The 13,012-nt window shown below is 48.2% G+C and overlaps 1 protein-coding gene across 1 annotated transcript in view; it reads right to left on the reverse strand.

Annotated features, from left to right (window-relative positions):
• The window catches only part of PIBF1 (progesterone immunomodulatory binding factor 1), a 797,165-nt gene that overhangs the window by 451,590 nt on the left and 332,563 nt on the right, over positions 1-13,012 (reverse strand). Inside the window, exon 11 of the mRNA XM_086933412.1 lies at positions 7,133-7,298. Within this exon, the coding sequence (XP_086789538.1) occupies positions 7,133-7,298 (166 nt within the window). The remainder of the gene's footprint in view (positions 1-7,132; positions 7,299-13,012) is intronic.

Consider the following 13,012-nt stretch of genomic DNA (forward strand, 5'->3'; position numbering starts at 1 on the left):
GTCTCCAGGACCTCGGCGATTGAAGAAGAGGTTGCACTGACCGCATAACCTGGCTCCGGGGGGAGATTGACTACGCATTACTGTTGGAGCAGGCTCGGGGGGTGTGGGGAGTGGGGGCGGAGGAGGAATGCTTGTGGCAGGTCGCCCACGTAAGTACTTCACCACAGGCTTGTCCGGTAAGGGCAGGACTGGGACTATCAAGACTGGAGGTCGTGGGAGGGTGGTGGGAAGTGGGAGTGTGGGGAAAGTTTGGGGTTTGTGTTGGGGGATGGGGGGGAGAAGTTGGGGAGTTGGGAGTTGAGGGTCTGGGGGACCGGGGGGGGGGGAGGTTGGGGATGGATCTGTCCGGTGCTTTAATTGGGGACACTTCACAATGCCAGAGCGCGCAGGTACATTCGATTGCTGTTTTGATACTTCCGGTTGTAGCCCGGCTGCTGAGGCGAGGGGACTCTGATTTGACATGGCGGGACTGAAAGTGGTGACCCTGAATGTGAAGGGATTGAACAACCCCAGGAAACGTAGAGCGATTCTCTCCTTGTTAGAAGGATCCCAGGCTGACATTTGTTTGCTTCAGGAAACACACCTGCTAGCCGGTGACTGCCATAGGTTGCGATCCCGCTCTTTCCCCACGCAGTTCTTCTCCTCCAACACCACGAAAACGGCTGGGGTGGCTATTCTAGTGTCTAAGTCCTTTAGAGGGGAGGTCCTACACAAACTCGTTGAGCAGAAGGGGAGGCTGCTGGCTTATATGTTTAAATTGGGCACCCTGCAGTTTACCGTAGGCTCAATTTATAGCCCCAACGAACAACAGGACTGTTTCCTTCACACTGCTTTAATTGATGTCACGGCGTCACCTGACAGGCACATCATTTTAGGGGGGGACCTGAACTTGGTGTTTGACTCCTCTATGGATAGGTCTGCGCAGCGGTACCCACAGACGGGGGAATTGTCGAACGCAGTGAAAAAGCAACTGGCTGATTCGGATTTCCAGGACCTCTGGCGGGGACTTCATCCTTTAGATAGAGACTACTCTTACTACTCACACGCACACAAAACATACGCTCGGTTGGATTATCTGCTGGTCTCTGGCCCGGTTCGGGACATGGCCACTGCCTCTGAGGTGGGGTTCATCTCTCTGTCGGATCACGCCCCGGTCTCGGGGACTTTCCTCCCCCAGCCGAGCTCGGCGCGACGTGGGGTCTGGCGACTTCGGGATACCCTCCTGCACAAGAAGGCTGTGGTGCAGCACATAACGGAATCCGTGCGAGAATTTCAACTGCACAATTCCAACACTGATACCGCATTGGCGACCCAATGGGGAGCTCTTAAAGCGGTCTTGAGAGGTAATTTCATAGCAATTTCGTCGGCTGAAAACAAAGAGAGAAAGGTCAAGCGGGAAGAGCTCACGCAGAAGGTTAGGGAGCTGGAGCAGGTACACCGTCGCACAGGGGCTCCCAGAATATGGAAGCAACTAAAGGCGGCGAGGAAACTCCTTTCTGCTCTGGATTTAGATAGAGCGGAGTATGCAGCGCTGCGGTTGAAACACGCCTACTATACAGGGGGGGAATCGCTGCGGCCGGTTGTTGGCAGCTAAGCTCAGAGTAGCACACCAAGCCCATAGGGTAAAAGAAATAGCGGGGGCAGGAGGGCGTTCAGTCACCGAAGACATCGGCATAGCTGAGTGCTTTCGCGAATTCTACTCTGAGCTTTACGCGGGGGATAACCAGGGTATAGTTGAGCCCGATGAGTATCTAGACTCGGTGGCTCTTCAGTCCCTGGCCCCGGTGCAGACCGAATACCTGGAACGGGAGATACGAGTGGAGGAGGTTGTCACGGCAATCTCTAGGCTGAAGCTCGGGAAAGCCCCTGGCCCGGACGGCTACACCTCTCTTTTCTACAAGACATTTTGCACAATCCTGGCGCCGGTACTGACCAAGCTGTTTAATTCCTTTGCTTGCCCTGGAGCCATCCCGCCGGATCTCCTGCAGGCGACTGTATCAGTTATATCTAAACCGGGGAAAGATAGGACTCAATGTGGCTCGTATAGACCAATCTCCCTGCTAAATGTCGATCTTAAAATATATACGGGGATCCTGGCAGCGAGATTAGCACAGTATCTACCTGGGCTGATTGAGTCGGACCAATCCGGCTTTGTGCCTGGTAGGCAAACAGTGGATAATACTAAAAGATTGGTGCACATACTGGAAAAAGCCTCACGGATCCCGGGGGAGAGGATGCTGTTTTTGGTTGACGCCGAAAAGGCGTTCGACCGGGTGCACTGGCCGTATCTGGAGCAAGTGATGGCGCGGATCGGCATAGGGGAGAAATTCAGGACCATGGTGTTTAACTGTTACAAGTACCCATCGGCTGCGGTACGTGTCAATGGCTGCGGTTCGCGGCACTTTGATATTGGACGGGGCACGAGGCAGGGGGTGCCCATTGTCCCCCCTTCTTTTTGCTCTCTATATGGAGCCCTTTGCCCAGCGAGTACGGCAGAACCCAGATGCGATCGGGGTACGGATGGGAGGGTACACTCACACGGTCAGTTTATATGCGGACGATGTCATATTTACTCTAGAAGACCCGAGGCGAGCCCTACCCGCATGTATGGGGGAGCTCGATGCCTTTGCGAGAGTGGCTGGGTTTCGAATGAATGTAGGGAAATCTGTAGCATTGGACATCTCCCTGACGACCGGGACGAGACAGGACCTGCAGGGGCGTTTCCCGCTCCAATGGTCGCGGCGCCACGTGCCGTACCTGGGTATCCTGCTAGTTCCCACGTTGCAGGCGATGGTGGTGGCTAACTACGAAGGACTAGGCAAGAAAGTCAAGGAGGAACTGGGGAGATGGGGCAAGGGGACGATTTCCTGGCTGGGTCGAATAGCGGCGATCAAGATGACGGTCCTGCCCCAGATCCTGTACTTGTTTCGGGCGCTTCCGCTGCAGCCCCCTCGGGGCTGGATCCGACAGATGCAGGCCGACCTGTCCCCGATTTGTTTGGCAAGGCCGCAAGCCCCGAATGAGGAGGGCTTTGACAACTCTAGAGCCAGAGGCGGGTGGACTAGGGGTCCCTGATCTTCTAAAATATTATCAGGCGTCACAGCTAAGGTACCTGGTGGAATGGAGCAGATGGGAGTCGGACAAGCACTGGCTCTTCCAGGATCAGGCGGTGGCGGGCCGAACCCTGCAAGAAATACCGTTCCTGCGCAGGACGCACCGTCCACCGAACCTTTATGCATCCTACATCACGAGGGAACCGCTGCGGATTTGGGACGCCACTAACATACCTTTTGGCCTCACCACGTTCCCTTCTCCATTTACACCCATAGTAGACAACCCGGACTTTACGCCGGGGACGGAACCGGGAGCCTATACACACTGGCGGGGGAAGGGTTGTAGAGCACTCTTTCATATATATGGTGAGGACGGGGTCCTCCCCTTCGAGGCTCTCAGGGAAACTTACCAGCTGACGGAGACAGACAGGATGAGGTACTGGCAGGTTCGACACTGGGCTCTGCAGCCGCAAGTGCGGGAATCGGCAGACAGGAACCTGTTGCCTTATGAAAGGTGGCTAGCGACGCGCAAGGCAGACGCCAAACTGATATCTGATCTATATAAAATGCTGCAACCACCGCCTTCTCATTTGTATAACCCCGGTAGAGAGAGGTGGAACAGGGAGCTGGGGAGAACACTTAGCCACAAGGAGTGGGAGCAAGTCTCGTACAGGGCACGGCATTCCGCATATCATGTAGGGCTCACGGAAACCTTCACCAAGGTCTCTACGTATTGGTACCACACTCCGGAACGCCTCCATGAAATGAACCGACTCCTAGACACTGCATGTTGGCGTAATTGCGGGCACGTTGGCACACTGACACACACTTTATGGGACTGCCCCCTGCTACAGGATTATTTGAGGGAGGTGATTGATGAGGTAGATGCTTGTTTCGGAATAGAGTTGCCCCGCTTCCCGGCTTACATTCTGCTGGGTCTCCCCAATGACCTAATGTATCCACTGAAATCTCGACGGGGTAGACACATTGCCATTGCGCTAGGCTCGGCGATACAGAATATTTTGATATACTGGCGTACACCCACTGTCCCCTCGATCACGGGTTGGCTTCATAGGCTGTGGCATGTTCTTGGCATGGAAAAAATATCACTTACACTGGCAGGAGATGAAGATCAATTCCAAGAGCTGTGGCTACCCTTCCAAACACTACTAGCAGCCGAATTCAAGGAGCTTACCTGCCCTAGATACCTGAGGCTGCTGAGACTCACTCCTCCCATACAATGAGAGATTGGGGGAAGAATTCAGAACTGCACATCGGACATGGGAGAGCAGGTGGATGAGAGTAGCGAGTGTTGGCGTTCTACTGAGTATAGCACCGGACAGAGGGAGGGAGGGGAGGGAGGGGAAGGGGGGACGGGTGGGCGAGGGGTTGTTGGGATGGTTTCTTTAGTTGAAAGTGAGGTACAGCGGGGCTGCTACTCGCCAGCGGTCCATCGCTTGGACACATTACATGAGCGGGACGCCCAGGGCGGCTTTGCAAATGCTGGGACTGTTGGATTTTACAGGTAGCGGCTAGCCCTGGAGGAGGTGTTGATTTATTTAGGCAATGATTGCTTCTTACTGCTTTACTCTTATGCCTTCACTGTTGTACCACTGTACTTAATAAAATACTTTAAACATGAAGTACAGATTATCCCTGTGGAATTCCTGACTCGTCATGACAGTGTCACAAACTCCTAGCCCGGAGCTGCAAAAGTGCCAGAGTTACCTCGCAGCAAACCTATACCAGGCGGCGGACAAGGGAGGTGGACTTCACAAAGGTAAGAGTTTCTTGGTGCCTGCAGTACTTGTTACACTGCTTGTGGTTCTAGCTGGTAAGACTGCAGCAGAAAACTGGAGGAGGCCAACATTTTTCATTTCCTGCAATTCAGCCCTTCGGTGATGGCTCAGCAACATTCCTCCTCACAGTAGGCAGATGTAGGGGCAAAGTAAATGTAGGACGGCAAAACAGGGTGCTCGAGGAAGGAACTAGGTCAATCAGACATTTGTAAAGCGCACTACTCACACGTGAGGGTCTCAAGGCGCTCAAGGGAGAGGGAAAGAAGCAGCTACTGATCGAACAGCCAGGTTTTGAGGAGTCTCCTGAAGGTCAGGAGGTCCTGGGTCTGCCACAGGTGGATGGGGAGGTTGTTCCATGTCTTGGCGGCGAGGTGGGAGAATGATCTGCCGCCGGTGGTTGTACGGCGGATATGTGGGACGGTGGCGAGGTCAGTGGAGCGAAGCTGGCGGATGCGGGTGTAGAAGGAGAGTCGTTCATTGAGGTAGGCTGGTCCAGCGTTGTGGAGAGCTTTGTGAGTGTGGGTGAAGAGTTTTAAGGTGATCCTCTTGTTGACCGGGAGCCAGTGCAGGTCTCTCAGGTGGGCCGTGATGTGGAAGTGGCGAGGGAGTCCAAGGATGAGGCGTGTGGAGGCGTTCTGTATTTGTTGGAGTCGTTTCTGGAGTTTGGCTGTGGTTCCCACATAGAGGGCGTTGCCGTAGTCCAGTCTGCTGCTGACGAGGGCTTGGGTGGCCGTCTTTCTGGTTTCGGTGGGGATCCATCTGCAGATTTTGTGGAGCATGCGGAGGGTGTTGAAGCAGGAGGAGGAGGAGACAGCGTTTTCTTGCTGGGTCATAGAGAGCGTTGAGTTCAGGATGAACCCCAGGTTGCGTGCGTGGTTAGTGGGTATCGGGGCAGCTCCCAGCGTGGTCAGCCACCAGGAGTCGTCCCACGCGCAGGGGTTGGAGCCGAGGATGAGGACCTCAGTTTTGTCCTACTTCTCAAGCAAAAATTTCTCAGGATCACCACAGCAGATAGACTTGGTCACTGGATGTGTACCAAGAGAATTACTCGGGCAATGTGACATACCGATTAAAAACCAGGAGAGAGTTGCAGGATACCTTTATGGCCAGATGAGAAGGAAATTGAGTTTCTGAATCAAGTGAGAATGCAGTTCCAAAGGGGGCTTGTCGCTAAAATTACAAGACTGCTGGAAGCCAATCACTAAATCTGAACTTGAACTGGCTGAAACAAGTTGTCAAGTACTACTCCACTAAACGCAATTCAAGGATCTGAACATTTACTTGAAAGGCACAACCTCCAATGGAACAATCTGTCTTTGCACTTAAGAATTGTTTTCTTCCTGTCCACCAGCAAGAAATACTGGGAGTCTTTTCCAGTCTCACCATAAAAACATTTACTTCAACCTTCTATTAAAGCAGATTCACAAGTGCTTTCAGGGAAAGAATAGTCATGAAAAGAGTAAAGTCAAAACAGAAAATATTATGGTCAAAATATTTTGCCTATAAAATATAGATTTGGTTTGAGTGAGTCTAACTTTTGCTAAACTTGAGGCAATTATGAAAGTACCATACACTATGCCAAAACCAAAACACAATTTAGAATAATTATAGAAATACATTTTCAAATCACTTCAAATGTAGGCCAAAAATTAGACCACGGATGCCTACTCATACAGAAGTGGGCAACGTAATACTACTTGCCGAATTAAAACACCTGTGAGTTTTTCACAACCCCAAACTGTTAAAACATTGGAGCAGGTGACTCTAGCACTGTGATGTAGTTTTAATTGAGAAATTTTGAAATGTGAAAACTGAAGTGAGGAGAAAAGGCTGACTCAGTTCACTTTGACCTTTCCATACGAGACATGTTGGTAATGCATGTCCTAATATCATTGAGGTAAGAACCACCATTTTGACATATGAATTCATGTTTAATCGAGCACAGAGGTTAGAACTGTTGCCCTGGTACTCTAAAGTAGGGCGGTGAGGGACAAGAAAAAAATGGAAGATAACACTACAATTTAATAATAGCCACTGCTTACAAACATGCATTTATTTCAATAAAATACTGGGAAAATATTTACACTGGATTCGAAAATGCATGATGTAAACATCCCACTTCACTACACTATTTAATAGGCTGTATAAATAGTTGAAATTTTAATAAGGGCCTATCACAACTGTCTTTTTTTAACAACAACAAAAACAGACACGAATATAGAAAAGTAAGCAAAAATGTTAACAGGCGGACAGCCTGCAGCTATTCTCCACTTGACATACCTCTAGTTTTTTCTGGTACTTCTCACATTCCAGCTGACACTGCATGAGGTTCCTGGCAGTTTCTTCTTCCACCATATGGGCACGTTCAGCTTCAAAAGCTTTCAGTTTCGACTGATGAAGAAGTTCAGACACCTTGCTTTCTGTAGTGAGTTGAAGTTGTCTGAACCTGAAATGATATGAACAGAGGATTGATAAGCACAAAGGAACAACAGGACTTTATAAAACGGGAAAACACCTGATTAAGATAAGTCAGGCATACTGCCAAAATAAGTCAATGTGACGTAATATTTTAGCAACCTAAAGGATGTGTGGTCGTGAAGCTTCTCAAATAACTCCACCAATACAAAGCAAGTATTGCTTTCCGCTCAAACATCAAAAAGAGCTACGTTCCTCAACTCCGTCTTGCGGTCTAGTCTTCTTCAGCACCTACCCTTGAATGAGTTTATAATTTGACTGGAGGCAAGAATTTACGCTTCTAATTTTCCAACTCATCACCATCAGTTACAAAAGAAAACAATCTTGGACTATAAACACTCAACACTTCACAAGACACCTGGGGAAGTGAACTACAAAACAACATGCAACTCAACATCCAATCAGCATATCCAATCATCGCCGCTACAGTTCTTCTGCAATCTTACTGAGGATTTTGTAGATTAAGTAAAAAGTTATAAGACCGCATGATGATACCCGCCTTCACACTCTCCGTCTCACACATCCCTCACAGGACCCTTGTAGGTACCCAACAGATCACAGCACATCACACATCCCCAATAGATTCCTGCACCAAACATCACAGACATCTCCGGTAATTATTCATACCTCCCACCTATCTAAATATGCTGGAAGATTCCTACCCAAGACATTTTTTGCATGCTTATTAGGTATATCAACATTACTGCTAGCAACTGTATGGGTACTTGGGCCCACAATCCGACAAAACAACTGGAAGCAAGTGTACTGTTGTAACCACGTACTATATGTAAATCTACTGGTTGTGTGCTAGTGCCGGGAGGGAGGTGGGTGGGTTGGGGAGTTCATATAGAAGTAGTTGAATTGTAATGAAAACTGAAAATGCTTAATACATGTATTGTTATCCATCAAGAAAGTGAACTGCAGGATACAGGCTATTACCATGTGTGACAAATGTATGTTACTGTTCATGTCTATACTGTGAATAAACACATTTTCAAAAAAAAACAAAAAAACAACTGGAAGCACTTCCACCGGCCGTGGCAGACAACTCCTGTAGGTACCCACTTTATAACTCAACACAACTTTCTGTGAATTAAAAACTCCTGGCACTTAACTCATCCCTTATATTGACATGGCCATCCAAACAGCCTCAATAATTGTTTGCACTATCCATCTCACAAATCACTTGCAGGTACCCACTCATGCAAATAAATACAGTCCTGATAGATTCCACACATCTGTATTTCCACATTTTCGTGGTCATTGCCTGTTATGAATAGCTCACAGTCTCCTCAGATCAGTTTTATGGCATCTTAATATTCCTGGTCGACATCTACCCTCGCCATGCCATCTTTCATTGGTACCTTCTGCAATCACTCACATTCCTGGAAGTTACCAGCTTCTACTACTCTACACATTCGTGACAGATATCTGTACCGCCATCAAACATATCTAGTAGGTATCCTCTCCTATTTCAAGCATCTCTGATAGGTATACTCTCATAATCAGTGCGCACCTTTGATTGGTACCAGCTCCTCTTGTCCCTCAAATCCTTAGCTAACCTTCAGATCTTCCATCTCAACATCTCCTGTCAATATCCACACTCCACTCACAAATCTCTTGTAGATATTTGCTCCTTCCATCTTTGTATATATGTAGCTCACGCATCCTCATTACCGGGCAGGTGCTCCAGGCACCCTGCTTATCTCAGACAAATAATTGATGTCCCATACATTCAGGCGTTACCTGCTCCTATATTCACAGTATACCTCTTCTGTGCAAGCTCACACATCTTTTTATCCTTATGAAGTACTTGATCATGCTACCCCACTAATACCCTGCTAGGTGTCCCTTCCTACCTTGACACAAATCCTGCAAGATAGAATAAGCCTTTCAATGCGGATGCCCATGTGTTTGTACTCTGCATGTCATAAATTTGAATCCTGCTCATCTTTTCATCCTTCTGAAGGAAAAAAAGAGCATTCCATTAATCTGTCCACTCTAAAACTATCTGCTATTTAGAGCTCTTAACAGACCGGAGTTGGCTAAGAGCTGGTAATTCCCAAAGTGATCCATTACATAACCTGCATGATCTTGTTGACAAATATCGAGTACCACCACAAACTCTGGCCTGTCTATAGACAGATGCCCCAGCACTACAGTCTAATAGTTAAGCAAGATCCAAATCAGCCCAACCCCCTTATAAATACCCTCTTACTAATATCAAGGGATTACCAGCTAAGTAAGTGCCTTACACATTTCTATTTAAGTTTTCCTTGCCGGGTAGTCATTTGTCTACATTAATTTACCTAACTCAGTGTAGAGTGCTACATGTGTGGATAGGCAAGTCTAGTGTGATTGTGACTGGAGTTCTCAGTTTATGAGAGACTAGAAGGTTGGACCCAAATGTTTTGAGAGGGAATTGAACAGGTAGGGCTGACTGTATCACAAACTTGTTCTTATTGAGGTTGAACACACAGTTACTAAACCTCTTCAGTTGGATACCAGACTAGGAAGCAGCAACAGTACAGGTCTTCTGTCAGCATTAAAACGGAGGGACCAGTTATGTCTTACCTCTTGTTTATTATGGTCTTAAAAGCAGTGGTGCAGTCAGACACCAGATGGAAGATCGGATATAGATAACATTAAAGACTACATTCACAAGAGGGTATGAAGAAACTTTGATGATCTAAACAAGCATCAGTTACCCAAAACAACTATATGTAACACACAAAGAGATGCAACCATTCACGTACAATTAAGATGAACTTCTAGAACTCATATCTCAGAGAAATCTGACCTATTTAGGAAAAAGACCCCCTTCTTACCCTTAGGTGACATGCTTCACCAAGAGACTCCTCCTCACACCATGAAAATCATAAAATGTCCCTGCCTAGACCAAAAAGGAGGCCACAGAAGGAGCTCTTTGAGTGATTTGATAAATCAAGTGGAGTCCCTCTGAGAGCTAGGTGTGGATTGGGTATGTGCGAAAGTGCTTCTTACACTAAAAATAAAGTAAAACTACCTTATGGTGGACTTATAGCTTTATTAGATGTCCCCAAATAGGCAGATTAAAACTCAGAGGGGAATGAAACGCTCAACCCAATTACAACAATCAGGTCGAGATGTTTGTTCCAATTCTAAGACGGTTTTATATCTATAAAAACCATCAATGTGGCCCACAATTACAGTAAGTGGGTCCACTGTTACCAGCACCTATAAAAAGAGTTATAAAATATGGGAAACCGTTATTTCATGACTCAACACACTGGTCAGTAACTCACAATCCAAAAGTAGTTGTGTGTTGTGTGAGTAATACATGCAGGTTGTTAATCACAGCACAATTGTACTATAAAGTGTGACTGCTCACATGCTACAAAGTCAAGTATTAGGTTTCAACTCGAGCCTTAACTGACGCACATGAACAAAGCTATGGAATACAAAGCCAGAGGCACAAGTTTAGAGGAGGGGTAGGGTGGTGGTGGTTGGGGGGGAGGGAGGGGTGGGAGGGGTGGGGGGGTCCTGGGGAGGAATATTAGTGCAATATCAATTATGAGTTATGAACTCAGAAGCGCAATAGATCTTACATTGAGACTGCTAAAGCATTGGCAAAGTCAATAGGTCTTGGATTTCAAATTCCATGCTTTTGGCTTTGCCGATGCTTGTCTTCACTGGCACATGAATTCTTGTGTCAAGGTGTATGCACATGCATGGCTGTCAGTGTTGGAACGTGTTTTCTATGAAAGGAAATGCATTCTAAGATGTAGGTGTGTGCATTGTGACAACTGCCTTTGCAGGTCATGGCGCATGTGTGTTGTGACACGTGCATTATGACAAGTGGCACACGTGTTTGCATGCTTCATAGGGCATGGTACCCATTTTGTATTTACGGTTCTAACATGGTGGAGAGTTACGATAGAATGGAAATTAAAATGTGGGGAAAAGGGGTGCAAACGAACCATAAGAAAGGAAGCAAGCACCGAGAAGCACTTTGCAGCTTCTAGCCCCACAAAAAAATGAATTAATAATAAAACAATTTTTAAATCACACTCCCATTGGGTTTGCAAGTTGGACAGCGAACATCTAGGATCACAGGCGGGCGGAGAAGAGATGGCATGAGTTGGTGGGTGGGAGATAAAAAAGAAATGGGAGGAGGGCAAGGAAAGACTTGCAATACCATGAAGTGCTGAATACCAATAAATAAAAGTGTTTCCTTGAGTAAGCCTTGGAAGGATACAACTCATCCAACAAGCCCAATGAGATTGGAAAGATCCAGGGCGGAACAAAAAAACAAGGATAGGAAGGAAGCCCGTAAAATTAAGAGCAGAGAACTCAGACAGACAAAAATAGCAGTTCAATCTAAAGTCAAGCCCAAGTCTGCCTAGAGCCCAAAAAAGGATATGGACAGGTAATTATTATGGTAGGGCAGAAGCACCAAGGTTTCACTGTAGATACATATGAAGGAGAGACAGCATTCTCAGATCTCTAAATAAATGACAGGTTATATGCTTCCTAGGCAGACCCATCTTTATGATTGGCAGGCATTTATTTGGTATTGATTAGTACTTGCATGCATTGTATGAAAAAATGAAGGCGGCAAAATGGCAGATGTACCGTGAACACCATCAAACAACTAAAGAGGTCAATCAATCAATCAATCACAGCATTTATATAGCGCGCTACTCACCCGGAGGGTCTCAAGGCGCTTGGGGAGAGGGGGTCCGCTACTGCTCGAACAGCCAGGTCTTGAGCTGCTTCCTGAAGGCGAGGTGGTCTTGGGTCAGGCGGAAGTGGGTCGGGAGGGAGTTCCACGTCTTGGCGGCGAGGTAGGAGAAGGATCTTCCTCCCGTGGTGGCTCTTGGGATGCGGGGGACGGCGGCGAGGTTGGTTGATAGAAGCTGGCGTGTGGGAGTGTAGAAGTTGAGGCGGCTGTTGAGGTATCTTGGGCCTTGGTTGTGTAGGGCTTTGTGTGCGTGGGTGAGGAGTCGGAACGTGATTCTCTTGTTGACCGGGAGCCAGTGCAGGTCTCTCAGGTGTCCGGAGATGTGGCCGTGCCGGGGGATGTCCAGGATGAGTCTTGCTGAGGCGTTCTGGGTTCGTTGGAGTCTCTTCTGGAGTTTGACAGTGGTTCCGGCGTAGAGGGAGTTACCGTAGTCCAGTCGGCTGGTGACGAGGGCCTGGGTGACCGTCTTCCTGGTCTCGGTGAGGATCCACCGGAAGATCTTACGTAGCATGCGCAGGATGTTGAAGCATGACGAGAAAACGGCGTTGACTTGTCTGGTCATGGAGAGGGAAGAGTCCAGGATGAAGCCCAGGTTGCGTGCGTGGTCTGTTGGTTTGGGTGCGCTGCCCAGGGCAGGGGGCCACCAGGAGTCGTCCCAGGCGGAGGGCGAAGATCCTAGGATGAGGACTTCCGTCTTGTCTGAGTTCAGTTTCAGGTGGCTGTTCTTCATCCATTCGGCTACGTCTTTCATCTCCTCGTGAAGGTTGGCTCTGGCGGTGGCGGGGTCGTTGGTGAGGGAGAGGATCAGCTGGCTGTCGTCGGCGTAAGAGATGATGTTGAGGTTGTGTTGCGTGCGATGGCCGCAAGGGGGCTCATGTAGACATTGAAGAGGGTGGGGCTGAGCGAGGAGCCCTGAGGAACGCCGCAGATGACCTCGGTGGCTTCTGATCTGAATGGGGGAG

The sequence above is a fragment of the Lissotriton vulgaris genome, chromosome 8 (assembly GCF_964263255.1).
Source record: "Lissotriton vulgaris chromosome 8, aLisVul1.2, whole genome shotgun sequence".
In the NCBI taxonomy this organism is placed as follows: Eukaryota; Metazoa; Chordata; class Amphibia; order Caudata; family Salamandridae; genus Lissotriton; species Lissotriton vulgaris.